At 41.3% G+C, this 27,691-nt stretch overlaps 1 protein-coding gene across 1 annotated transcript; it reads left to right on the top strand.

Annotated features, from left to right (window-relative positions):
• Positions 1-968: 968 nt before the first annotated feature.
• LOC122174676 (protein RIC-3-like) lies at positions 969-24,822 on the top strand. Its single transcript, XM_042860109.2, has 6 exons — positions 969-1,308; positions 12,793-12,998; positions 17,876-17,945; positions 21,841-21,931; positions 23,613-23,722; positions 24,215-24,822. Exons 1-6 carry the CDS (start codon positions 1,152-1,154, stop codon positions 24,505-24,507), a joined length of 927 nt encoding a protein of 308 aa, XP_042716043.2. The 5' UTR covers positions 969-1,151; the 3' UTR covers positions 24,508-24,822.
• The last annotated feature ends 2,869 nt before the right edge of the window (positions 24,823-27,691 follow it).

Raw genomic sequence — 27,691 nt, 5'->3', positions numbered from 1 at the left:
CCTTCCCCATGGCATTTGTCAGCCCCTGGTTGCCACCAAGTCTGTAGACGTATGAATGAGAATATACTTTGCCTCCGTGGAATGCATAGGTACCTCCTGCAAATTGGTAAAAACAAGCTCCTGACAGATGTCAGGATGAGGAGTTAAATTTGCTGGTAGCTTTAAAATCAGAGAGGGCTTAGACGCTGGAGATCTTTCTTGGAAAATGTTTGAAACAGGTGCAGTCTGGAAGCATTTCATAGCCTCCAGAAGTGTGTCAAGTCCATTCCGGTATTCCCAATATACTTGTTATAGCGCAGAGGTTTTCCATCCTCATTCTTTCTAACTACCTGAACTGTTCGAGTTCTTGCCTAATTACATTTTTCACTGTTAAGTACTAAGAAAGATACATGCTGAATTAAAAGTAAGCGAGTGTGTGTGTGTAGAAAGAGAGGAATTATTTTGAAATTGTAAATGATATTTCCCATTACGTAATGAAATTTCTCATCTATTCAGCTACAATAGTCCAATAAATAATAATTACTTATTTTATTTTATTTCTTAAAGACTTCATCTATCTCAATCTAAAACACTCACGGGGAAAGGCATTTGACGTTACTAAATCTTGGTTTTTGTGAATGAAGCGTATTTATAATATCTTAATTTTTATTTTTAATTAAAGAATGTGTGTTTACTATAATTGTACTGAACTTAAGCACTGAGTACTGTGGTGTTTCTGTGTGACCTGACTGTGGCTCCTATAGTGGTGTTTCAGTGGTGGGTGTCACAGGACCGTACTGCACCACGTGGTGTTCCTGTGGTGGGTGTATTAGGAGGACTGTAAAGCACTAGTTGGCCCTGTGCAGAGGTGTTTTGGGGCTGTGTATATTTTGTCTGTTTTGCAATGAGGGAGCGGGACTCCCTGTCTCTGTTACCCCATGACAGGGGTTGGGGACAGTCTACGACTGCAGGACCGATCCCGCTGCTAGCCGAGGAGAGGCTGGAGCCCGCAGGGGGCGATACCGACAGGGGAGGAGGAGCCGCAGAACGGCTGGAGCCGCCTCTCATCCCGGGCTCCCTGGCAGCTCCTCGGCAGGTCCGACTCCTTCTTCCTCCTGAAGGTGCAGCAGGACAGGGCTTCGCACCGGGTTCCGGGCGCGCTCGGCTAAGCCATGGCGGTCTCTGCGCTGCAGCAGGGCATGGTCTCTGTCGTGCTGCTGCTCTGCCTCTTCGTGGCGGTGCCCAGGCTGTTCGGGGGCGGAGGAGGAGCAGGGAGAGCCTTGCGGGGGGGCAAGGCTGGCCCCGGTCGCTACGATCCGCCCCCCACAGGTACAGAGGAGCCGCCGCCCAATCCTCCCTTCTGTCCCGGCAGTGGGGAAGACTAGTGGTGCCGGCGGGCCGGCTTTGGGTAACAGTCTGGTTTCCCCCCTCCCCCGCACTTGTTCCCCTACTTGGAGGAGGGGTGGTGGGAGAAAGGGTAATAGGCTGCGACTTCTCTTATATTGTCCCCTCCACCCCACCCCCGCTTGGTGGGTAAGCTTGTGGGTGTGAGAGATGGCGCAGTTTGTGACCCTGGTCTCTCTGCCCTCCATCCCCCGTCAGGAGGGTCTGTGGAAGGGGGTGAAGCCATAACCTGTTTAGGCCATGTCTACCCAACAAAATTATGTCGATCTAATTTATGTTGGTATACAGCCACCACATTGGATCGCTCCTGTGTGTGCAGGCTTGGCTCCTTGTGTTGGTGGTGTGGGTCCTCAACACCACCAGGAATGCTTGTATCAATTTTATTGCCAGTGTGGGGCGGCTCCTGAAAGCACCTAGTAGTTGATGTAAGCAACTCAGTGTTACACTGATGCTGTGTTGACCTAATTACATTGACTCTGATTCTAGGCTGCTTGGGGAGGTGATGTTACTAAATTGGTGTAGCAAGACACTTATGTCAGCTGGAGTCAAATTTAAGTGAAGACACTTCCACAGCTAGGTGATGTAAGGCAGCTTATGTCAACGCAACCCTATAGTGTAGACTAGGCCTTTGCCTCCCTCTCTGTAAACTTATCTGTGGCCAATAGTTGGAATTGCTTTGTGTTCTCATGTTGTTTACAGAGCTACACATCAGAGGCTAGCTTGAAAAGAGTCTTGTGACAATCAACTTGGGATAAATGAAACTATTTAACTTTCTACACTCACCCAGTGTTCTGGTGCATAAAATAAACATAAGTATTTGTAGTCAACAGAATGAAGTCGTGATAAAGGAATCACAAAATAGAGACAATGATAAGACACACTTTGTTTCATTTAATAGAGAAGAAGTAACTGGGGGCATTCCTCCTGTTCTAATAGTGTAGATGATGCTCTGTTCTCAAAAGCACACATTTTATTAGGCTAACAAAAGGTATTGCTTGTAACCAACTGGTGTTCTTAGTCTTTTTTTATTCCAAATAATTGGTAAAAACAGAATGCAGGGAAGTGTGAAAGCTGAGTGTTACAATCTCAATAAGGAAATCAAATAATGTTGATTGTTGGGTAATGTGTTCCCCCAAACAGGCATTGGGGATGATGGTTATTTAAAACTAATAATCTTCATCTGTGCTGAGATTTTAGCTGTTCACTAAAGTCAAATCCTTGTCTGGTCTAAATTGGTATGGAATAGTGCTAATTTATGCCAGCCAAGGATTTGGCCCTATATTTCTGAAGGCAAGTGGTCCATTTTAATATTTGTAAAAAGTGACAGTCCTGTGGCACCTTATAAATTCAGACTTGTTGGAGCATAAGCTTTTGTGGGTGAATACCCACTTCGTCAGATTCAGATTTTAATATTTGTAATTAATTAGATCAATTTAACTTCTTGAGACAGCCTTATGATTTAATAAGTTGAAGGCCGTTGTAAACCAGGAGAAATAACATAAACATTATATGATTTCTAATAATTCACTGTTGAATACTTGGGAATAAAACAGGCAATTTATGAGCCTCTATACAATATGTAAATCTTTATGTGCCGTTCAGAATGGCCCTAAAGCTTAGGTTTAACCTGTAGAACAGGAGTGGGCAACCTATGGCACATGTGCCAAAGGCAGCACGCGAGCTGATTTTCAGTGGCACTCACACTGCCACCGGTCTGGGGGGCTCTGCATTTTAATTTAATTTTAAATGAAGCTTCTTAAACATTTTAAAAATCTTATTTACTTTACATACATCAATAGTTTAGTGTTATATTAAAGACTTATAGAAAGAGACCTTCTAAAAACACTAAAATGTATTACTGGCACGTGAAACCTTAAATTTAGAGTGAATAAATGAAGACTCGGCACACCACTTCTGAAAGGTTGTTGACCCCTGCTATAGAATTATACATTTTCTGGACCTTTCTCTTTGAGGCAGGGATGTCTTATTGTTACGTGTGCTAGGCAATATACACAATGGATCTGAGGCTTCTAAATGTCACCATAATAAATAATTAAAATCCTGATTATATACACCGTACAAGGTAGTTTTTTACTTAGATTTTTCTAAATGGCCACTGAAGTGAGGTGTTGGCATCAAAAAGTAATGGGGAAAGAAAAAACATTCAATAAACAATGCTCACTAATGGCTCCATTCTTGGAGCTATACAAGCGCCCGTATATAGTACTCATGGGAATTGTCTGGGTAACTAAAATCTGTTGCAATCGTCCATCTAGTTTGGGGAGGGGAAATTAAGGTTTAAGACATTCCTGTGGTGAATGTAAAACCACTGCCAACTAAATGCTATAGTTTTCCCTGCTTAAAACTTAGTGTGCATCACTGAGGAAGAAGTAGAGGGGTGGTCTGGGTTATCTACAATGCTGATGTATGAGATTGATGCAAAGGCTCTTATGAGAAGTATATGCTCCAAATGGAGGCCTGAAAAATACACAAATCATAGCTTCTTTGCTGGGATATTTCTTCAACAACAAATGATGAAGCTGGATTCTAGTAAATATCAATAGTTTGCTGGCTCACAGTGCAGTCAAGATACAAGAAAGATCATATGTATGCCTCTGAATAAAAATACTACAAGCTATCAGGAACAGTATCCCCGATAATGTCACAGCTAACCTGGTGGCTGAACTTTGTGATTTTTTTTTTTGTCCTCACCCACAACTATTTCACATTTGGGGACAATATATACCTTCAAGTCAGCGGCACTGCTATGGGTACCCGCATGGCCCCACAATATGCCAACATTTTTATGGCTGACTTAGAACAACACTTCCTTAGCTCTCGTCCCCTAACGCCCCTACTCTACTTGCGCTACATTGATGACATCTTCATCATCTGGACCCATGGAAAAGAAGCCCTTGATGAATTTCACCATGATTTCAATAATTTCCATCCCACCATCAACCTCAGCCTAGATCAATCCACACAAGCGGTCCATTTCCTGGACACTACTGTGCTAATAAGCGATGGTCACATAAATACCACCCTATACCGGAAACCTACTGACCGCTACACTTACCTACATGCCTCCAGCTTCCATCCAGGACACACCACACGATCCATTGTCTACAGCCAAGCTCTAAGATATAACTGCATTTGCTCCAATCCCTCAGATAGAGGCAAGCACCTACAAGATCTCTATCAAGCATTCTTAAAACTACAGTACCCACCTGCTGAAGTGAAAAAACAGATTGACAGAGCCAGACGAGTACCCAGAAGTCACCTCCTACAAGACAGGCCCAACAAAGAAAATAACAGAACACCACTAGGTGTCACCTTCAGCCCCCAACTAAAACCTCTCCAGCGCATCATCAAGGATCTACAACCTATCCTGAAAGATGATCCTTTACTCTCACAGATCTTGGGAGACAGACCTGTCCTCACTTACAGACAACCCCCCAACCTAAAGCAAATACTCACCAGCAACCACACATCACTGAACAAAACCACTGACCCAGGAACCTATCCTTGTAACAAAGCCCGATGCCAACTCTGTCCACATATCTATTCAAGTGACCTCATCATAGGACCTAATCACATCAGCCATACCATCAGGGGCTCGTTCACCTGCACATCTACCAATGTGATATATGCCATCATGTGCCAGCAATGCCCCTCTGCCATGTACATTGGCCAAACCGGACAGTCTCTCCGCAAAAGAATTAATGGACACAAATCTGACATCAGGAATCATAATACTCAAAAACCAGTGGGAGAACACTTTAACCTGTCTGGTTATTCAATGACAGACCTGCGGGTGGCTATATTGCAACAGAAAAACTTCAAAAACAGACTCCAACGAGAGACTGCTGAGCTGGAATTGATATGCAAACTAGACACAATCAACTCAGGATTGAATAAGGACTGGGAATGGCTGAGCCATTACAAACATTGAGTCTATCTCCCCTTGTAAGTATTCTCACACTTCTTATCAAACTGTCTGTACTGGGCTATCTTGATTATCACTTCAAATTTTTTTTTCTTCTCTTACTTAATTGGCCTCTCAGAGTTGGTAAGACAACTCCCACCTGTTTATGCTCTCTGTATGTGTGTATATATATCTCCTCAATATTTATTCCACTCTATATGCATCCGAAGAAGTGGGCTGTAGTCCACGAAAGCTTATGCTCTAATAAATTTGTTAGTCTCTAAGGTGCCACAAGTACTCCTGTTTTTTTTTGTTTTTGTTTTTTTTGAGTAAAAATAACAGCTCTAATTTAAGCTGCCAGTTGTGATGCCCCTTTTAAAAATGCATCTTTGAAAAGAACAGTTACTACAGTAATGATTTTATGAGATGTTGTCCACATGGATTCCACTCTTAATGTGCATGCAGCCAAGTTTGGGTTCTGTTGGGCAATACTATCCACTGGGGCCAGGCCTGTGCTCCAGCTGCCCTCGTGCTTCCCTACTTGTGGGTATAAAGCAGGGGTCAGCAACGTTTGGCACGCGGCTCGCCAGGGTAAGCACCCTGGCGGGCCGGGCCAGTTTATTTACCTGCTGACGCGGCAGGTTCGGCCGATCGCGGCCCCCACTCGCCGTGGTTCGCTGTCCTGGGCCAATGGAGGCGGCGGGAAGCCGCCGCCAGCACATCCCGTGCCGCTTCTCGCCACCCCCATTGGCCCAGGACGGCGAACCGCGGCCAGTGGGGGCCGCGATCGGCCAAACCTGCTGCGTCAGCAGGTAAATAAACTGGCCCGGCCCGCCAGGGTGCTTACCCTGGCGAGCCGTGTGCCAAACATTGCCGACCCCTGGTATAAAGGGTTGAGTGGGCCCAGTCCTCCTTCAGTTCTTTTGCCAATGCAGGTTCCCAGAGGAGTAGGACTCTGCAGTAGCAAGGAAAGAGGGCAGGGTCCTGGAATCCATACGGAAACACATCTCAAAGAGTAGTTATTGTAGGGTTTGTAAACATTCTTCAAGTGATTGTCCACACTGATTTCAATCTTGATGACTAACAGACAGTTATCTGTTTGCTTGGAGGTGGTTCCTAAAAGCCTTACTTAAAGAAGGTCTTCAGGACAGCTCTACCAAAATAGGCAACTGATCTGGAAGCCTCTACCAAGAAAGTATCTTGTAAATATGTGTACTGAGCTCCAAGTAGCTGCTCTACAGGTTTTAGAAATAGGGTCGTATTTCAGATGAGCAGCAGTCCTGATGCAGGAGACCTGGACTTTAGTGGAATGAGCACTAAATGTAGTTAGGCAGATCGAACTTGGCTAACACATAACATATACTTATGCAATTGGAAATGGATTTCGACAATCTCTGAGAAGATATGGCCTGACTTAGAATTCTGCCTGCAAATGCCACAAACAACCTACATATGTTCATGAATCATGTTCATGTAAGGCCACTGTCCTTTTACACTGATAGGACAAACGTGTGAAATTTAATCCTTCCCTTCTTCTTCTCTTTCCCCTCCCCCCCCCAAGGCTAAATGAGGCTTGTGGAAAAATTAGGGAGATGAAGAAATTGCTTCACATGGAATTCTGCTACCCCTAGGAGGGGAAAAGTTCCTGTGTACATAGAGGAGAATGAGGAGAGGAATATATTCCCTCCAAGGGTGGGGTTCTTCTGTCGGGAATGCCATAACTCTGTGGAAGGAAGGTTGGTACTGTGGCTACCCTCTTAGCCAATGACTCAGAGGCTGGTGATTTGGATGTTGCCACTCTCTTTCAAGGAGAGGTGATTCCAACACTAAATCCACGCTCAGGGCTGGTCTACACTGGGGGGGAAATCGATCCAAGATACTTCGACTTCAGCTACGTGAGAAGTTGCGTATCTTGGATCGAATTCCCTGGGGTCCAGACAGCACGGGATCGACAGCCGCGGCTCCCCCCATCAACTGCGCTACTGCCGCTCGCTCTGGTGGAGTTCCGGAGTCGACGGTGAGCGCGTTGGGGATCGATATATCGGGTCTCGTTAAGACGCGATATAATCGATCCCAGATAAATCAATTGCTACCTGCAGATACGGTGGGTAGTGAAGACGTACCCTTAGTATCCCAGAACTCTGCCAGGAGAGACGTGGTCCATAGATGTAGTGGCTACCACTAGTGTTCTGTTGCTAACTGGTATCAGAGCACCTGAAGGGACTTTGTCAGGATTTTGGCCCTTAGGAGGTTGGTGACTCTTGTGTGTCTGCTTGCAAGGCACTGACGAGGGTGACCTGGGCTCCTCCCCAGGGCCGCCAAGAGCGGGTTCGGGCCCCGGTGAAAATTTTTTTTCGGGCCCCCTAGCAAGGGCGGACTGGCTAAACAGGGCCAAGGAGAGGGGGAACTCGGGCCCCCTTCCGACCACCAGGCCCCGGTAACTTGTACCGGCTCCTCCTCTTCCCCCCCCCTGGTCGGCCCTGTTTAGCCGGTCTGCCCTTGCTGGGGGGTGGGGGGGGTCAAAAAAAATTCCGGGCCTGGCTTCCCCCCCTCCTCGTTGACCCTGCTCCTCCCTGGGGCAGTGCTCTCTTCTGCCCCGTCCGAAGATATTGACACTGGAACAGTGGCAGATGAATGGGGCCTTTGAGTAGATGTGACCCAGGAGCTTGGGGTGGTATTTCTGATAACGGGGTCCCTAACAGAGAGACTGATGAGATGGCTGGCCTGGCTGTGGCCTTCACTTGGTGCCCAAGGAGGCTTCCATTGATCTCCCGAGGAGAAATAGGTTCATGCAGGCTTCCTCCATTCTTGGAGAATGATAAACATATGGAATATTGCTTGGGATATGTCCCTCTCCTAGGCAGAGTAGGCACTAAGAGTGTCCATGGTTAATAGGCATCAAAGCATGAAGGATATATCTTGAATCCTGGAGACCTAGCTTTTGCTGTCTCTGTACAGGGGTGGGGAATGGTGTTTAGTCTAAAGGAAACCTGCCTGGGAAAGGTGTGTGTGTTTGTTTTTTTTTTTTTTTTTTTTTAAGCCAGTGGCAATTAAATATAAGACTCTAACAACTAACTGATTAATAAAAATATTAAAGAACACTACCTCACCCCTCATGGGTTCTCAGAGCCCTGGCTCCAGCCCAAGCCTGAACATCTACACTGCAGTTTTGTAGCCCTAAGCCTGAGTCAGCTGACACAGGCCAGCCAGTGATGTTTTATTGCAGTGTAAATATACCCTGTATGTCCTTTTGAGGGTGTGAGGACCTCTGGGGCTACAAAGGACACTGCTGGCCAAAAGAATCTGGTCTCTCACATATGGGGCATATGCATACCAAGAATGGAATCCATGTGGGCAATCACTTGAAGAACTTTCTCTTTTACTAGGTACCTCTAAATCCCTTTTGGAGAATTACACCTTAATTTGGTCATCATCCATCTGGCCAAGAAGAACTAAAGACTAGAACTCTTTATAGCTCATCGACCCTGATAATTAATGTTAGGGGTTTCCACTGAACTTCAAGAGATTCCTCCTGCATCTGAGTATGTTCCATGCCCATTACTGAAGATGGCTTGGCTGCAGGATGGATAAAAATCAATACTTTTTAAAAATGGATTTTTAAAATTTAAATTGCATTTAAAAAAAACTATTCAAAATTAAATTTGAGATTGACAACCTATGTTAAGACCTGAACTTATTATAATCTATTTAAATTAAATATTCAAGCAGCACATATTTGCTGATAAAGCTTAAGGAGTCAAACTGCTGAAATGTTGGAAGTCACTCTGGAATCAGAGTTTGCTGAAGCGCTAAACTACCTTTTGACAGCAGTAGTTTCTTCTTCAGGTGTAGAGAGAACACTTCATTTCAGTTTATTCATGTATTTCATTTCAGTGACTAATCCATTCAAAACTGAGATGCTGATTGGCAGCTGAAAAAGCAGGAAAGTTTGTTTTTTCTCTTCCAATCTATGAATAAAATCGGGATGTGATCTACTAGTTTTAAAATCTGGAAGTACATGATGACCAGAAACAATTCGAACTATAGCTAATACTTCCTTTATTTAATAAATAAGTTAGTTTTAAATGTAAACTATATCTTGATAAACTTTTTTCTTGCCTATCCAGTGAATTTAAGATGGGGTTTTATTTAACGAAAAACACAAAACCCCACCATTTTAAAGTTATCTTTAATTCCAATTTCCCATCTACATGCAGCTGGAAAAACATCACAGGCAGCATATGAATCATTTAGTAAATAAGATGCCATAGGCCATTTTTAACATAATAAAAATAAGAATCTGAATAAAGTCTTAAGCTATATAATTAAATAGATATAGCATTTCCTCCTTGTTAGCAAGAAGTACCACCAAACTTAGAGTAAAGGCTATATTTAATTAAAAATCAATATATTTACCAACCCAGTGAGATTCAACTTTTTTCATTAGAAGGACTAAAAAGTGAAATGCAAAATGAGATTAAAATTCTTTGTTTAAATAAAGATTTCCAGCTTGTTGACTTAAATCATGATCAAAATCGGTGAGTTAAATCAAGTCATCCTGTTTGACTGGACGCCAGGATCTGGCCCACAGTTCCTGTGCATTAGCTACTGGAGCTAGTGTTTTGGTATAGTAACAAAGTAAAATAAACTCTTTAGCTGGCTGTGCAGTTCCCACGTATTCAGTTCCCTGTGCCAATTCAGAAAATATCCAAACTCCTCTGACCCATACATTAGGTAACACCCTCTCACATCTTGGCTGTTTGGCCAGTAAATCATGCTGCCTATTTTTCCATTGGTTATTTATGCAAAAGAAAGAAGACAGAAGAAAGTGCTTTAACTTGTCTGTGTGTGTTTCAAAGATCGCAGAAGTCATGGATTCTGAGGCTTGGGTGGCCCTGCAGCCAGCTACACTGGCCGCTGCTGGAGTGGTGTTCCCCCTGCCCCCCGAGCAGCAGCCGCTTGCGTTGCCGCCCCTCTCTCTCCCCCAGATTTAGTCATGGGTATTTTTAGTAAAAGCCTTGGACAGGCCACTGATCATGAATTTTTGTTTATTGCCTGTGACCTGTTCATGACTTTTACTAAAAATACCCATGACTAAATTGTAGCCTTAGTCATGAGGATTGCATCAGATGATTCATCTAAACAAAGTCTAAGCATATAGAAATATTTACATAAATGGCTTTTTAAAAAATGGAAATAAGAGATTAAAGTAACTTAAATGTTTTGAAAACAAACAAAACTGGAAATAGGTACAAATGCTATGACTGAGCACAAGTTAAAACAGCAGAAAGTAAAGACTAACTATTAATGGGCAAAATAACTAGGTGAAGGGAAATATATATCTTAAAAATAATTATTGCATGCTCTTCCTTCCATGTCACCTTACCCTTTTTGGTTTAAGACTATAAATTCTTGTCATCCATATGTTAGGAAAGAATCTAGTGACTTTTGGATACTATATTAAAAATACTGCGGCTCTATAAAAAGCAGGCTTTCTAATTTTGAACACTGATTCATTAATCAGAGCTATGCCAAAAGTTTGATATGCACCTTAAACCCAAAATCTGCCTGTGTTTGAATTAATACAAATGGCCAAATGAGTTAACTGTTTTATTCAAATGTTGTTTGCTACCTGCCAATGTCATTTTAAACTGTTTTAGCTCTGTCTGGATATCCATGAACTTGATTGAGGTAGCTGTTTGTGTTGTCTTAAGTTCTGTCTGCATTAGTTGGAGTAGTTCATGTGATATCTTTTAATATGGCTACCCAGCTCTACTTCATGTTCCAAAGAACAACAATTGGATATGTAAAAGTTGCTCAAATTTCAGATGCTGCAAACTGATTAAATATGACAGGACTTGAAGGGCTGTTGAGAACCACTCCACTGAAGAGCTGATATTAATCTTAATTATAATTCCAATTCATCATTAGAGGTCTGAATGTTTTTTGGTGAGGGCTTTGGCATTTTAAAATAATTCTAAACCCTCTAAGAATCATTCTCACATTAGACATTTTATTCTAGATTTGTAAAATATCACGGTTTGGTGTCTTCTCCCTGCATCTAAGTTCGTATTTTCCCTTCTTGACTTTTTTTTTTTTTTAAATCTGTATCAAAACCACTCTTCCACCTAAAGGAATCTATTTTAGTAATCTTTCTCCTTTGACTGTGACAAAATTGCAATGTCTATTTTTGTTTAAGGCTTGAATCCCACTTGTACATTCACTGGACACTGCTATTGTCATGTAAGCTAATACCAGGGAGTGTGTTTTTTCAAGTACAGTATCACCTGCTTGTGAAGTGGTGTTGAATGAAACAAGGCTCACATCTCTGGAAAATTTAAGGCACATTGTTCAATAGGCAGCAAAATATGGCCATAGGCTAGCAACTGTTGGCAGAAGTAGTAAGCTTACTATGATTCACATGAGAACTGGCTGTAATTATGTTCTTCATTGGTCTCACTAGAAATCCTCAGCAGTGTTGGTATTCTGAAGGATATTAGAAGTTGTGACTGGGATGTGGCACTTGAGCAAAGAATGCATTTGTTACTTATTTCTGGGGGGGGGGAAGAATAACACTGTAGTCTGAAACTTCATGCTTATTTTCGTCTTAAGGGTATATATTTGTTAGCCATGTAAAGGTTGCTAAAATTTCATTTGACATTTTCTATATCATATTGGTATGTGGGAAGCAGACTTTTCATGCTTCAATACTATTCTTGCTCTCCTCAATTCAAATTTCAAATATACTAATTTTTGAAACTTCAGACTCATTGATTCAATCGTCAGTAGGACATCTTAATTAGACATATGGATATCCTTTTTAGAAATAGTTAAGTGTTTGGAAAACTTGTACTGCACATGTGTAATACTGTACTTTTTTCCACTAAATATTTAACTCTACTGAGATATGACACTCTTACATACGTGTAAAAGAGCATTCATAATAACACTGAACCTACAGCTAAAACCTGTATTTTACATATGCTAATATGGTTATTTCAGTGAATGTCCCTTGCTTAGATAGGGAAACATTAAATTTCTGTTTCTAAAGGTAGATAATACTGAAATCAAAGCTCTTTTTATAGAAAAATTAGTGAAAGTTTGATAATAATAAAAAGCAGTTCCAGTAGGTTTTTCACTGCCAAATTGCTATTTGCATTTTGATTTTAATGTCAGTGTACTACTGGTTATATCTAATTTAACTGCAGTTTGCAATTACTTTGCCAGATTATTTCCATTGGTAAGAAAGAAATTGCCTGGTAATTTGTACTGTGTTTTATTTAGTAGCTTTGAAGAATTTTTAAATATACCCTTTACTGTGCATACGTGAAAGGGTGGTCTATTGTAACCTTGTATGTGGTTGTTCTATTGGTTGACACAATATTAAAGAAATGGTGAATCTACAAGGAGGAAAATCTCAACAGTCTGATTTTGAAATTAACTACGAGGCTAAACTTCTTCTTTTAAAATATTTCATTTTGCAGGTGCCTCTGGGAGAGTTCATCAGTCTCATCTGAATTCAGGAAGTTCTGAAAGTAAAACATACCAAAGCTTTCAGCAGATGAGGAATGTAATGGAAAAGGACAGGAAGAGTGAGAGAACTAGAGGCAGTGGCAAAGACTTAGCATTTACCCTCATGCCCTTGTATGCTATTGGTGTGGGGGTGTTTGCAGCATACAAATTCCTGAAGGTAAATATTAAATATCTTAACCATAGAAGTGAGAGATGGTAAAGACCTAACAGGTCATTTGTTCCTCCCCTGTGTCCATGCAGATTGTTCTTTAAAATACACCTATTTTGGTTTTTTGCCCCCATCTGGCTTCAAAGATGAGCTGCAAATTAAAAACTGTGCTGTTGACTGCATTTTTTTTTTTTTTTTTTTTTTTTTTGTGTATGGAGACTTTCTAACTCCTTCTTTTTTTCCTCTTGTCTCTTACATTTCAAATCTAAGATCCTAACTTCTCTCTCTGGGTCTTGGACAAAACTTTGGCGATACAGTCTCATACAATAGTACTATTCATAACCTAAGTAGCGGCTCAAACTCTCTCTCTTCCCATGCAGAAACGTGTCCTCCTGCAGATTCTCTTTGCTTCCCCGCAGAAAAATGGTTTCTGTGGGGAAGCAAAGAGAAGCTGCACCAGTGCTTGCTCACTCCTCCCTGGCAGTGTGGGCACATCTGCCAAGGCACCTGGAGCAGCTGGGGGAGAGGTAAGTCTCACTGCGGGAGGGAAAGGGGTGTGTGTGTGTCTGTGGATGCCTTGGCTGCACAGGGACATTCATCCCGGCTGGGCAGAGGAGGAGGACAATGACTGAGATGGAGTTTCCCCCTCCCTCACATGGAGCAACTAGGGTTGGGTCCCTCCGGTTGCAGGAAGTTCTGCATGGCAGTGGGGGGTCTAGGTGCAGGGGGTGAGGCTTGATGGGTAGAGAGTTCTGCATGTGGGAGAGTGAGGCTCAGTGGGGGGTTTAGATGTATGGGGTGAGTCCAGAGGTATGAGGGTTGGTCAGACGGGGGGAGCAGCTCCCTGTACCGTGAGCCATCCCCCCCCACTCCTTGGCCCCACCGTTCCTCCTCCACAAGGGGAGGGGTCCTGTATGGGGAGCTATTCCCCCCCCCCCGTCTACCCAACCCCTGTGAATCTGGTCCAGCCCATGCACCCAGCCACCCTGCATTGGGAGCCCCCCACTGAGCCCCTCCCGAACTTCTACCCTGCCAAGCCTCACTCCCTGTATCAGGAGCCCCCCCACCCCCTCAAACCTCACACACTGCATCGGTAGCCCACCACACCTGGACCCCTTCCCCAGCATCCAGACCGGGCCCCCCCCTCACTGAGCCCTAACCAACTTCACCTGTACTCCCCTGCACCCAGAATCCCTCAATGAATCCCTGTGCATACAGATCCCCTCTGCACTTGGATCTCCTACAGAGCTGCCTGCTTCTAAATTGCACCTGGTACTCTTGAGGGAATTCTGCACCTAAAATTAAAAATTCTGTGCCTAAAAACTTTAATTTCTGCAAAATTCTGCCCATTTTATTTGTCAAAATAACACAGTAACAACAATAAAATCACACCATTTTCAGTTATTTTGGTAATTTATTTAAAAATGGTGTGATTTTTATTATTGTTGCTGTGTTTTGACAAATAAAATAAGTAGAATTTTTTTGGTGCAAAATTCTCTCAGGAGTAAATCTACCTGCCCTGTCTTAGAACATGCCAACAGGGTCCAAAGGTACCTAATTCATGTAATTAGTACCTTCTAGAGCATGCTAGCAGCATTGTATAGACACGCCCTGAAATCTTTAGCAGTAGAAGTCTAGACTTTTTTTTTTTCTTTTAATCCCAACAGTTATGCTGCAACAATGGGGAATTTTGTTTAAAAAACATAACACCATGTCTATTTTTAGTGCTGAAAGAGAAGTAGTAATCCAGTTTTCTAGCAAAGTGAGGTCCTGATATTTATTTGCATTGTGGTAGCTACTAAGATCTCCAGTCCTAGAACTGGACAACCGCATTCTGGGCACTATACAAACACATAATAAAATGACAGTCCCAGCTTTTCTGAAGTGATTACTGTCTAAATGAGACCAGAGACTACGGGTGGGTACCACAAACAAGGAGCATAAGGTTATAAGTCAAAACTGGACAGTATGAAAAGTAGTTGTCACATTACTCTAGCTGCCTGACAGCTGTTGAAGTTTCTTTTGTGGGCATCATGACAGAGAAGAGTTTTAAGGAGGCTGATCAGTTGGTCTTGTGGATGTTTATGGGGAATCTCCTCCCATGCATGAGGAGCAATATGGGAGAGAGCGTGAAGGTGCTTGTTTGCAACACATTTGTTAAATTTACGAAGACTAGTATCATTGTCACCGCAGATGCTGCTGAAGTTGACCTCTTCATGTGTATAGGAGATAATGGAGGACAGGCCTCAAAAGTACTTCTGGGGAATTCTGCGGCACTGCACGTGTGCAGAATTCATGTCCCCCACAGTGGTGTGTGGCTTTTTTTTTTTTTTTTTTTCTCTGCAGAAAATAGATTCTGCTGAAGAGGTGCTTCAGTTACACCTTTTACCCACCAAGGGCTGCTGTGACACCAGAACAGAGGGCAGTTGGCTCAGGGTTTGGAGCAGTCAGCTGCAGATAGGGTGAAGGGGAGACACTGCATTCCTCACAGTGCCCCATCAACAGGGCCAGGTGAAGAAACACAGGATTTTTGGGGGGGGGAGGAGGGATGGACAGAGTGGGGCACACAGGGCTGCTGTGGGTCACATAGACTGGGATTCAGAAGGGCGGGGGGACAGACTGGGGTGGGGGCACAGGAGCTAGTGGGGTGACAGCATTGAGCCAGGGACTGAATGGGAGTGGGGGTGCAGGGTGATGGGAGGAGGAGAAGGGGAGCTTGTTTTCTGTGAGGAGAGGGAGGAATGCAAAGGGGGCTGACATAGTCAAAGCGGTGAGCCATGAAAACTATTTTTGCAGCAATATAAGCGGAGCAGACTGCATTTCTCAAAGCTGGAAAAGAGGTAGTGGTAATTGAGACTCAGGATGAGGGCCTGTACTACAAGAGACTTAACTGTATGGTTGGAGAGAAAAGGTCGTTGCTTATCCAATATAAAAAGCAAAACCTCCCCCAACACAATTTGCCTTTTAAATGCCCCAGATATATTTTCTTAAGGCCTTTCAGGCTCTGGAATTTTCCCCAAGAAAAATGGTAGAAGCCGTAGCTAGAGATATAGATAGGGCTTCCACCATTTTTCTTGGAGAATTCCAGGGCCCGAAAGGTCTTATCAAGAAAATTTTCCTGACATTCAGCATACCTTTTTTTAATAATGTTATCACTCCCAATGAGATTTCTCTCTACCACCCTATATGCTGGCATTCCTCAGCACCCTTGGTGTTTATACTCTTTGCATACTTGGCGATTGTCATCACTTAGCTATATAGAGAGCTTTATTAACATACTGTAGTTGAGGTAGTTAGCATACATAGATATGTCAGAAACTTGAGTCTTAATTGTCTTGCATAATCATATGGTCTAGGACAGTGGTCAGCAACCTATGGCACATGTGCCAAAGGTGGCATGCGAGCTGATTTTTCAGTGGCACTCTGCTGCTGGCCTGGGGTTTTGTCTGCAAATGGCTTTCCATTTTTTGCAGTGCACTGTGCAGTCTTGTAACTTCCCTCTGTAGCTTTGGCTGTAACACCTGGTCTAATTTCAGTTGCTGATGACTTATGACATGCAGGAGACCAGGCTAAATAAGCTGGTGGTCCCGTCCGGCCCTGGACTCTCTGGCTTATCTGGCCCCCATCACTGCAGTAGCTGAGCAATTCACTATTTTTAAGACACTTACCCTCCCGGCAGCCCTGAAAACTCAGCAAGGAAAAGCAAGGGCAAGGATCACAATAAACTGATAAGATCTGCATTTTAATTTAATTTTAAATGAAGCGTCTTAAACATTTTAAAAACCTTATTTACTTTACACAGAACAATAGTTTAGTTATATAATATAGATTTCTAGAGAGACTTTCTAAAAATGTTAAAATCTATCTATTACTGGCACGCAAAACCTTAAATTACAGTGAATAAATGAAGACTTGGCACACCACTTCTGAAAGGTTGCCGACCCCTGGTCTAGGAGGTTACATTTCTGAAGGTTTTTGTGGTTAAATGTAAATTGAAGGTGCTAATGTGTCTGCTAAAACAAATTCCCCAATTGAATAGCCTTATAACCATTTTCATGCGTTGTTCATATAGTGATTTGAGAAGTTCTATAAACTGTTTTGACTAAAATGTGGCACCTAGTTTAAGGTGGCACTGTAAATCAGAGGGGTTTTTTTTCTATGTGCTTACAATGACATATTTGAGGTAGAAGTCAAAATATTGTGCATTGATGAACAATGGGTGGGCAGAAGGGATAGCTCAGTGGTTTGAGCATTGGCTTGCTAAACCCAGGGTTGTGAGTTCAATCCTTGAGGGGGCTACTTAGGGATCTGCGGAAAAATCAGTACTTGGTCCAGCTAGTGAAGATAGGGGGCTGGACTCAATGACCTTTCAAGGTCCCTTCCAGTTCTAGGAGATAGGATAACATATTTAAGGTCTTGAATGTAGTTTTCAAAGATATACACATCTTTGTTATCCTTGGCTTGTTTTCTGGCAGCCTTGCAATAAATTGTCTGATTCAGAAGTGGGTACTTCTGGTGAGATTATATGAAACAAATATATAAAACAAAACCATTTTAATGCATCTTCAGAAAGCAACAGGACACCTGCTATACTAGCAAAACTAGAGTGATTTGGACAAACATTTTATGGACATTATTTCACAAATGTTAAAATGTCACTTTTTTTGGCAAAAAGCTTTGGATAGTTTCAGTGAGTTTTGCTGTGTTTGACTTAGTTTGAGGGGTGGGGGGGGATCAAGGGTGAATGAAAATATCACAAAGTAAATAGTAGCTGAAACTGTTAATACATTTAGATGCTTAAATAAGGTTTCTATCTTCTAAAACGCATATTAAGCTATTATATTGGCTTAAGTGTAACTTCACTTTTTTTTTTTTTTTTTTTTAAGATGAAATCTCAAGAAGGAAGCTCTTCCAAGAAAGATAAAAATACAGCAGAAGATAAGGCAAAAGAAACAGGCAAGGCATCAGTTCAGAACATGCATAATTGCAAAATGCTTAGTTTTCCTTCTAAAATAAAACCATATACATTCATTGATAGTTGCAGAACAAAATCCAGTCTCTTAATTTATTAAAATGCTTTGAAGAACATTAGCAAGACTATTAATTTAAAATTAGGTGCTTGGGTATGTGATAGGCATAGAGCAATGCTCAGTAGTGGCATACTTAGAATCATAGAAATGTGGGGCTGGAAGGGACTCGGAGCAGCTGTCTAGCCCACCCACTCTGCTGAGGCAGCACCAAGTATACCTAGATCATAACTGACAGGTGTTAGTCCAGCCTGTTCCTAAAGGCCTCCAGTGGTAGGGATTTGTCTTCCTTGGAAGCCTAGTCCAGAGCTTACTATCCTTTTTAGTGAGATTGTTTAATCTGCAGCAACGGAAGTTTAGGTTGGATATTAAGAAAAACAATTTACTTCTTGTCCTGCCTTGAGTGGACATGGAGAACAGTTCATCACTGTCCTCTTCATAACAGCCCCAGCCCTTAACATATTTGAAGACTGAAGTCCCCCCTCAGCTTTCTTTTCTCAAGACTAAATATGTCCTGTTGTTTTAACTTTCCTTATAGCTCCAGTTTCCTAAACTTCTTATCCTTTTTGTTGTTTTCCCCAGGACTCTCTAGCTTGTCCACATATTTCTTAAAGTGTGGTGCCCACAACTGGACACACTACTTTAGCTGAGGCCTACCATTGCTAACTAGAGTGGGACAATGACCTCCTGTGTTACATACAACACTTCTTAATACATCCCAGAATGATATTAGACTTTCTTGAAACTGATTCACATTGTTGGCTCATATTCAATTTATGATCCACTAGAACGCCCTTATCCTTTTCTGCAATACTACTGCCTAGCAAGTTATTTCCCAATTTGTGTTCACACATTCGATTTTTCCTTCCAAAGTGCAGTATTTTGTTCTTGTCTTTATTGAATTTCATCTTGTTGATTCCAGACCAATTCTTCAATTTTGTTTTTAATTCTAATCCTGTCCATCAAAATGTTTGACATCACGCTGGGAGGGGTTTCATCCTCAGACTTTACAAGCGTATTCTCCACTTCATTCCAAGTCATTAATGGAAATATTGAATAGTAATAGACCCAGGACTGACCCCTGAGGGACCCCATTAGATACACCTTCCCAGTTTGACAGTGAACTGTTGATAACTACTATTTGAGAATGGTCTTTCAACCAGCTGTGCATCCACCCTATAGTAATTTCTTCTAGACTACATTTCCCTAGTTTTGCTTATTAGACTGTCATGTGAAACTGTCAAAAGCATTATTAACATCAAGATCTATCACACATACTACTTCCGCCCTCCACCCCCCCCCCCCAACCAGTGAGCCAGTAATCCTATCAAAGAAGGGGCCTGTCAGGATTTATTTTTGATGAATCCATGTGGGCTATTACATGAAACCCTATTATTCTGTAGGCACTTACAAATTGATTGTTTGTTTAATAACTTGTTCCAGTATTTTTCCAAGCATCAAAGTTAGGCTGACTGGTCTCTAACTTCCTGAGTCCTCTTTGTTCCTCTTTTTAAAGATATGTACTATGTTTGCTGTTTTCCAGGCTTCTGGGACCTTACCCATCCTCCATGAGTTTTTGAAGATAGCAATCTCAGAACCATTGGGAACTATGTCTAGTTCCTTAGAGTAAACTTTGTCAGGCCCTGCCATCTTGAATGCATCTAATTTATCTAAATATTCTCTAACTTGTTCCTTCACTCTTATTGTTAATATTAAGCATTTGGTCACAGTTAACCTTTTTATGGAAGACTTAAGCAAAACAAGCATTAAACACCTCAGCCTTCTTGTTGTCACTGTTATTAGATCTCCTTCTCCTGCTAAGCAGTGGTCCAATGCTTTCTCTTGCTCCTAATGTATTTCTAGAACCTATTCATATTGCCTTCTGTTTCCTGCTAGGTGTAACACATTTTGTGTCTTAGGCGTTCTGATTTTTGTCTCTACATGCTTGTGCTATTCTTTTGTGTTCATCCTTAACAATTTGTCCATGTTTCCACATTTCTAGAATTCCTTTTTTCATTTTTCAGGTTATTAAGGAGCTATTTGTGAGCCTTTGGTTTCAAAATGCCAAGGGCATGACTTTTGTTTTTGGTTGGCTCGTTCTGTTTAGCAATGAGGACCCATCATGCATCTAGAATAACTTGCTGTAACAGGACGTTCTTTGTTGATAACTGCAAAGTAATGCACACTGGAAAACCTAATTCCAATTGTACATACAAAACAATGGGATCTAAATTAGCTATTACCACTTAAGAGATCTTGGAGTCATTGTGGCTAGTTCTGTGAAAACATCCACTCAATGCAAAGTGGCAGTCAAAAAAGCTAACAAAATGTTAGGAATAATTAGGAAAAGGATAGAAGATAAGACATTAAATCTGTATAAATCCAGGATTTACCCATACCTTGAATACTGCACACAGATGTGGTCACCCCATCTCAAAGATAAATTAGAATTGGAAAAAGTACAGAAAAGGGCAACAAAAATGATTAGGAGTATGGAACAACTTCCATATGGGGAGAGATTAATCAGACTGACTCTTCAGATTGGAAAAGAGATGATTGATAGCGGTCTATAAAATCATGACTGGTGTGGAGAAAGTAAATAATGAAGTGGTATTTACTCCTTCACATAACACTAGAACCAGGAGTCATCCAATGAAATTAATAGGCAGTAGGTTCAAAACAAACAAAAGGAAGTTCTTCACACAGTGCACAGCCAACCTGTGCAACTCGTTGCCAAGGGATGTTGTGAAGGCCAAAAGTATAACTGAGTTCAAAAATTAGGTAAATAAGTTCATGGAGGATAGGTACATCAGTGGGTATTAGCCAAGATGGTCAGGGATGCAATCCTGTGCTCTGGGTGTCTCTGGCCTCTGACTGTGAGAAGCTGGGAGTGGACAAGAGGGGATTTGCCCTGTTCTGTTCATTCCCTCTGAAGCACCTGGCATTGGCCGCTGTTGGAAGACTGGTTTCTGGTCTAGATGGACCATTGGTCTGACCTAGGATGGCCATTCTTATGCTTGGTTGAATGCTCTCCAATAAAGTAATTTTGAGGGTGGGAGTTTGGCAGTTTAGGTAGATTACAACCTTCTTTTTTGGGTCACACTCTCATTGATCTTCTGCTCTAATGAACTAATGTGTCATTTTTAGAGTAGGTCAGACTGGGCATGTCAAATTTTAGTGTAGTTAAAAATCATAACTTCTTTATAGAAGAGATGTAGTAAAGAGTAATGGAGTAATCCATTATCATTGCATACTAATAAGGGATTGTTCCCCACAACACACTTTCTAGTGTCTTATTGAGCCTAGTGTAAACGCCAAGTCATGTGGTTTCTGTAAGTCCTTCGGGGAACCTAAGTAAGCTTAATAGTTACTATCAGGATGTCTTGCTTTTATAGTCATGATTTTCCCTTTATTGCTCCTAGTTACATTCCTTTTTATTTACTACCCTTACCAACTCCTTTGCTTTTGCTGGTGTTTACATCCTTCAAATCCCTGTAACCTATTAGTGTGTCCTCCCCATCATGCTTAGGAAAATATTTGTGTGTATAGTTTTTCATTAGTCAATTCCCCCCCACCCACCCCCCCCATTTGTCTGATAACTGGAGTTTACTTTTTCTGGACTCCAGTTCCTCCTTTTTTGGGGGTAAGGTAGTGCCAAGAGCTGAGCAACTTTTACACACAGTCACTCCAAAGTTTTACAGAGAAGGGGTTACTTTATTTCTTTTTGATAATGTCTACCTAACCAAAAACATAATTTGGCTTTTATTTCTTTGCTGCCATTTTGCAGTGCAAACACATGTCTAATACACTGTCTTCTCTTTTAGAACATCAGCTTTTGGAACTGGAGCAGCATCTAGCACAGACAGAAAAAATTTTAAATTCCTTATTGACTCAGTTAGACCCACTGTCGAACTGGTGAGTAATTTCAGGATAGGGAATACAGGTTATGCCTTAAATAAAGTTTTACTAATTGACCCCTAACTTTTTAGGGAGTTACAAACATCTCAAAAGATCATCTTATTTATGAGGTGAAAAGTACCGAGAAACCTTGTTTGTAATGTATCGGGGTAGCCGTGTTAGTCTGTATCTACAAAAATAACAAGGAGTCTGGTGGCACCTTGAAGACTAAAGATTTATTTGGGTGGTTGCATCTGAAGAAGTGAGGTTTTTACCCACGAAAGCTTATGCCCAAATAAATCTGTTAATCTTTAAGGTGCTACCAGACTCCTTGTTGTTCTTGTTTGTAATGTAGCATTTGTATAATGCTGTACATACAGTAGCCAACGCTGCAGATTTAAACAGGCATTACTACAGACAGTTCCCTTGTTGACATACAGATGTAAGCAGCATAGTAATGGGATGATAATACTGCAAAGTGGTATTTTCATGTCTTTCCACATTCAAAACACCCATGTAAAACATGTTCACCAATTTTGCTTCAGTTCTTTAGAAACAATACTATTATCTTAAGTACTAAGTAAAATTCCTGGTTTCGCAAATGACTTTTAATAAAGATTGTTTTCAAAATTATGGGAAGCCCAGTTGTAGAAAAACTGATCTTAATTGAAACTTAATCCAGATTCTGAGGAAGGAGAAATAAGTATTGTTTTTAGTGAAATCTCTTCTAAATACAAAGTAAACCTACATAGCATTTGAAATTCTTTGCTGGGGATTGGATGGCTCATGACTGTTAATATAATATGGAGTTTCTTCCCCTTGAAGATCATGGGTAGTGACCAAAAGTAACTACCATTTGATAGCTACCATATTTGGCCTTTATGAACTTATCTTACTTGGTTTAGGTGGCTATGAATGTATATCATAGGGAATTATCATAATTTCTGATCCATTGGTAGTCTCAGTAGAAAACTAGGGAATAACTAACAAGAGCTACTTATGCTTCTAGAAAAGTACCTTCCCTGAAGTAGGGTTGAGGCACACTAATTGGGAGTGTTGTACATCAGCAATCAAGAGTACTCAGTTCACACACAGATAGGGGCTGTGTGTTGATTTGACACCTTTCATGAGAACTGTGTTATTAAATTATAACAAATGTATTACCTTGGTGCTGTTCTTGAACTTAATAACTTTCAATACATTAAATTTAGTAGGTTGAAGCTCCTTATTAAATCAGAAAATTAAATGACAAACTTGCAACTGGTTAATACTCTAACAGCAATCTCTTCAAAACAAAACATCTTGATAAGACACTTTTATCCAAGCTGTAATGTTCCCTTTCTGAGGTCTTATTTAGACAAGTTGTCTAGAATAGCTTTCATTGTTAATTCCATCTTTCAGTGGACACTTCTTCAACTGGAACACCCATCATAAAAATTCAGTAATGAAATATAGCTACTGGCTGACTTCAGTTTTGCTTTTTTCCCCTCAATCTTCAGAGGAAATGTAGTGATGGTTGCCAGCAAGTTTTTAAAACTGGTTTTTAGTCACTCATCCAACCATGATAGTAGTAATTCACCTGGAAAAAATAGTTCGATCTATTCTGGAGTCAGAATAATATTTTCGGTGCAATTTTGACAAGTATTCATTTCCAGTTGTTGCTCAGGTGAACCTTCAGCTTCTTGTCTCTTCATTTCAGTGTTAATGCTTTGGCTTGTGAACAGAAAGATGAAATAATGACACAGCTCCAGTCCATTAGACAGCTGATGAAGGAAAGTGGATTGGATAAATCAGAAATGAAACTAAAAGGTACTTCTAGTTTTCAGTCAATATTGTAGATCCTTCTTGCAGTAAATCAGTGTTTAGCTTACTTAAGTTGTATGAACTGAACATTCAATTCTTTACATCTTGGATGCAATATGGTTCTTACTTCCAGACTGGTGGATATTATCAGATGGTATTTTAAAATCTTATTTTTTGCCACAAGTTGTCTATAAAAGTAGCAGCTCACTTACCTGACGGGTACTTAGTTACAAATCGAGATGTTGGATCTTTAGAGGTGGGAACACAGCTCAATCCTACCAGAATGCACTGCTGCATTTAGAGCCAGAAGTCCTCTGCTGCTTTATTAGAGAGATTGGAATTGACGGAATGCATCATGAGCTCTCAACCTCAATAGGCTGCTAATGCATTAGTCAGACTTTTTGGAGGAATTAAAACTGAAACTTCTAAGAATGACTTCTGAAACTGAGAACCCTGTCACTAATCTTAAATCTTCATTTTCTTTTTTTGTAAACTAAGATGTTAATCACACATGTAATGAGAAACTTGAAGATCTCATTCAGTCATTTGGCAAACATACTCAGGAAAAAGCAGATGACAATGAAGATCATAGTATTGAAGATCTGCTTGAAGATACTGATGGTGGTTACAGAAAGGAAGAGCATGAACTGTGTGACTGTGAATTCACACTTAGTCAGCTGATTGAGCCAAAGGTGATAGAAGTTCAAGAAATAATAAATAGAGAGATACTGGAACCAGAAGAGACTGAATTAAGGCGGCGTAATAGATATGAATTAAATATGCATATATAAAATGTTCAAAATTAAAGAATTGTTGCACATAACATTGTATGCACTTTTAAAATATTCTGTCACTGCTATATGCTTTCAAAGTAGAGGTGAAATCCTGCCCCACTGAAGTCAATGGGAGTTCTACAATTGACTTCAGTGGGTGGCAGGCTTTCACCCAGAATGTTTACACATATATAGTTCTATTTATTTTTCCTATAGAAAATATTTCTGTACTATCTGTATATAATACACTGAAATTACACATGGTGCTCCACTAAAGCATCAAGATTAATACAATATTTGTTTTCATACCTAATTAAAACTAAGAGGAATGGATATAACTCATAGTGATTTTTTTAAATATAGAAATCTTAGAGTAATTTAAATGTCTTTTTCTGGAGTTGCACATGCAAACTGAAGAAAGTATACTGCTGGGGGGGGGATTCTGGTGCCTGCAGAAAATAGCTCCCTTGTAGAATTCCTGTGCTTCCCTGCAGGGAAACAGGCCATCAGACAACAGGCCATCAGATTTGATGGGCCATCAGGAAGGAACAATAAAACTGTGAAGATGCTAGTCTCTCTCCCTCCTGGGAGGCATCCAGGGATGTAACTGTGACACTACTAGGTCAGGTGGTCTTGTCAACTGATACTAAACATTATCTGGGACTTCTTGTAACTTTCCGCTGAAATGGAAAGGGGGTCAAGTTTGGGAAACAAAGGATTCCAGCCTTATGTAAATTTTATTTAAGGGTGGGGAGGAAGGCGAATGGGATTTCTCATCTCCATTGCCTGTCTGCCCAGGAAGAAAGAATGCTAAAGACACCTGAAGGAAAGGCAAGTGGGGAGTCCAGACTGAGACAGGGGTCCAGTCTGAAAAGAAATATACCTGGAACTCTGAACCACAGAAACTTTGCAACCTGCCTAAAATAACACTTAGGGTAAGAAATTACATTTTGTAACCTGTTTAAGTATATTGAGCTTAGCTTGCATATTTTGTTTTGTTTGCTCAGTAATCTGCTTTGTTCTGTCTGTTGTTGCTTCTACAAGGAGTCACATATTACACGGGGGTTAGGTTCTAAAGTCAGCACGTAAGGTGAAAATTGCATATAGTCAAAATTACCCTTGAAAATCCCTTAAATCGCCCATAAAGTACAGTATACAACTCTGTACAGTAATACTGTATGTATAATGTATATAGTAATGTACAGCATATAATAGAGTACATATGCAAAATATAACTTTAGTTTAATTACATGAGAGAGACGGAAGATTGAAAGAATAAAAATGGAAAACAGTAAACTCCATTCATCCTGGATATTTGTTGTTGTAGACTAGCAAGATGATAATGGTGGTACAACGATTATGACAATGGTGATGCGACGACTATGTTGATTAGTACAGCGCCTGTATGATGAACGATGAGACGATGAAGATGGGTGCTGTGTACACTCCGATGGGTAGTCTTCCTCTTCCCCTGACAACACTATTGGGAGGTCGTCAGGGCTTGATGTCGATCCAGGAGACAGAGGTGATGGAGAGCTTGGGTGACAGAGAGTGAGTCATAGATGAAGTGATTGGCTCTGGTTCAGCTCGAGAAGTTGACTGCGTAGGCTCATCTGCTGCTGGTTGTTTTTTCTCGAAAAACATGGTGATCAGCACTGTCGCTGTTGTCTCTTGAGCTGCTCAAACATTTCTTGATACGGTCGCAAATCGTCCATAATACGACGTGTGATTTTTATTTATTTATTTATTTATTTATTTTTAGGCTTCGTTCCATAGAGGGATCGTATTCAGAAATTAAATCATTCAAGTGTTCCGCTGCTTGGAACACTTCAGCAAATTTATTAAATTCCAACTTGCTGGCTCTTCCTGTTCGTCGTTGTCATCTTCGTCTTCTCTAGACGATTTTATCAGTTCCTCTAACTCTTTGTTAGTCAATGTTTTTCTATGGCTCTCAATTAATTCTTCAATTTCTTCCTCAAGGATGTCGACGAAGCCATCACCACCCACTTGCCTGGCCACCTGAACAATGCGTTTCACTTCTTTGTCAATGGTTGGGAAACCCTTAAAATCATTCACACATTCTTTCCATAGGCTTCGCCAACATGCATTGATTGTTTCAGGCTTGATTGCATCCATTGCCTGTTTAATATAAGTGATACAATTGGCAATGTTGAAGGACTTCCAACACTCCATCACATTAAGATTGGGATCAGCATCCATAGCGCTACGTATCTGTGAGAATGTAAGCCTTGTGTACGTGGCCTTGAAACAGCGAATCACGCCTTGCTCGAGAGGATGGAGGTGGTATTGGGGGGGGGAGAGACTACTTCAAGATTGTTATACGCAAACTTGAGTGCCTCAGAATGCCCAGGAGCATTGTCTATGATCAGCACCACTTTAAAGTCAAGTCCTTTCTCTTCGAGGTACCGCTTGACCTCCAGAATGAAACCCTTGTGGAACCAGTCCAGAAATAATGCTGCCCGTCACCCAAGCCTTTTTATTTGATTGCCGGAACACAGGCAGGAGATTTTTGTTCTTGCCTTTTAGGGCACAGGGATTTTCAGCCCTATAGAGCAAGCTCGGCTTTATTAAATGCCCAGCCGCATTGCCACAAAACAACAGAGTCACATGGTCTTTAGATGCTTTGAAGCCAGGGGCTTGTCTTTCTGATTTTGAAGTGTAAGTGCGGTTGGGCATTCTTTTCCAGAAGAGCCCAGTCTCATCAGCATTAAAAACTTGTTCTAGAAGAGAGCCCTTTTCTTTCTTAATTGTTCGGGGTAGGCTTTTGCTGCTGCTTCATTGGCAGATGCAGCTTCACCAGTAGTCTGCACATTTTTGAGGTTGAAGCGGTTCCTAAAACTGTTAAGCCAACGTTGGCTGGCTTTGAATTACTTCTCATCAGAAGGCTGTCCCTCTTCAATGGGAGGTTTGAACAGCGCGTAGAGGCTAAGAGCCGTTTCTCGCAACCTGTTGCCATTGATAGGCACATGTTTACAGTTCATGTCTTCCAGCTATAAGTTTAATGCCTTTTCAGTCTTCACTAAAGTCTTATCACATACCTGGCTCATCACCTTAGCAGTTATTGGAGCACTTGATGCCACAGCTTGACAAATTTCTCTCTCTCTAATCTTTATGGCATGGATGCTAGATTCGTTGCGGCTATATTTACGTGCCATGTTGAAGACCGACATACCATCTCTCA

The sequence above is a fragment of the Chrysemys picta genome, chromosome 1 (assembly GCF_011386835.1).
Source record: "Chrysemys picta bellii isolate R12L10 chromosome 1, ASM1138683v2, whole genome shotgun sequence".
In the NCBI taxonomy this organism is placed as follows: domain Eukaryota; kingdom Metazoa; phylum Chordata; order Testudines; family Emydidae; genus Chrysemys; species Chrysemys picta.
Note: the sequence above shows the minus strand (reverse complement) of the source record. Positions and strands in the feature narration are given on the sequence as shown.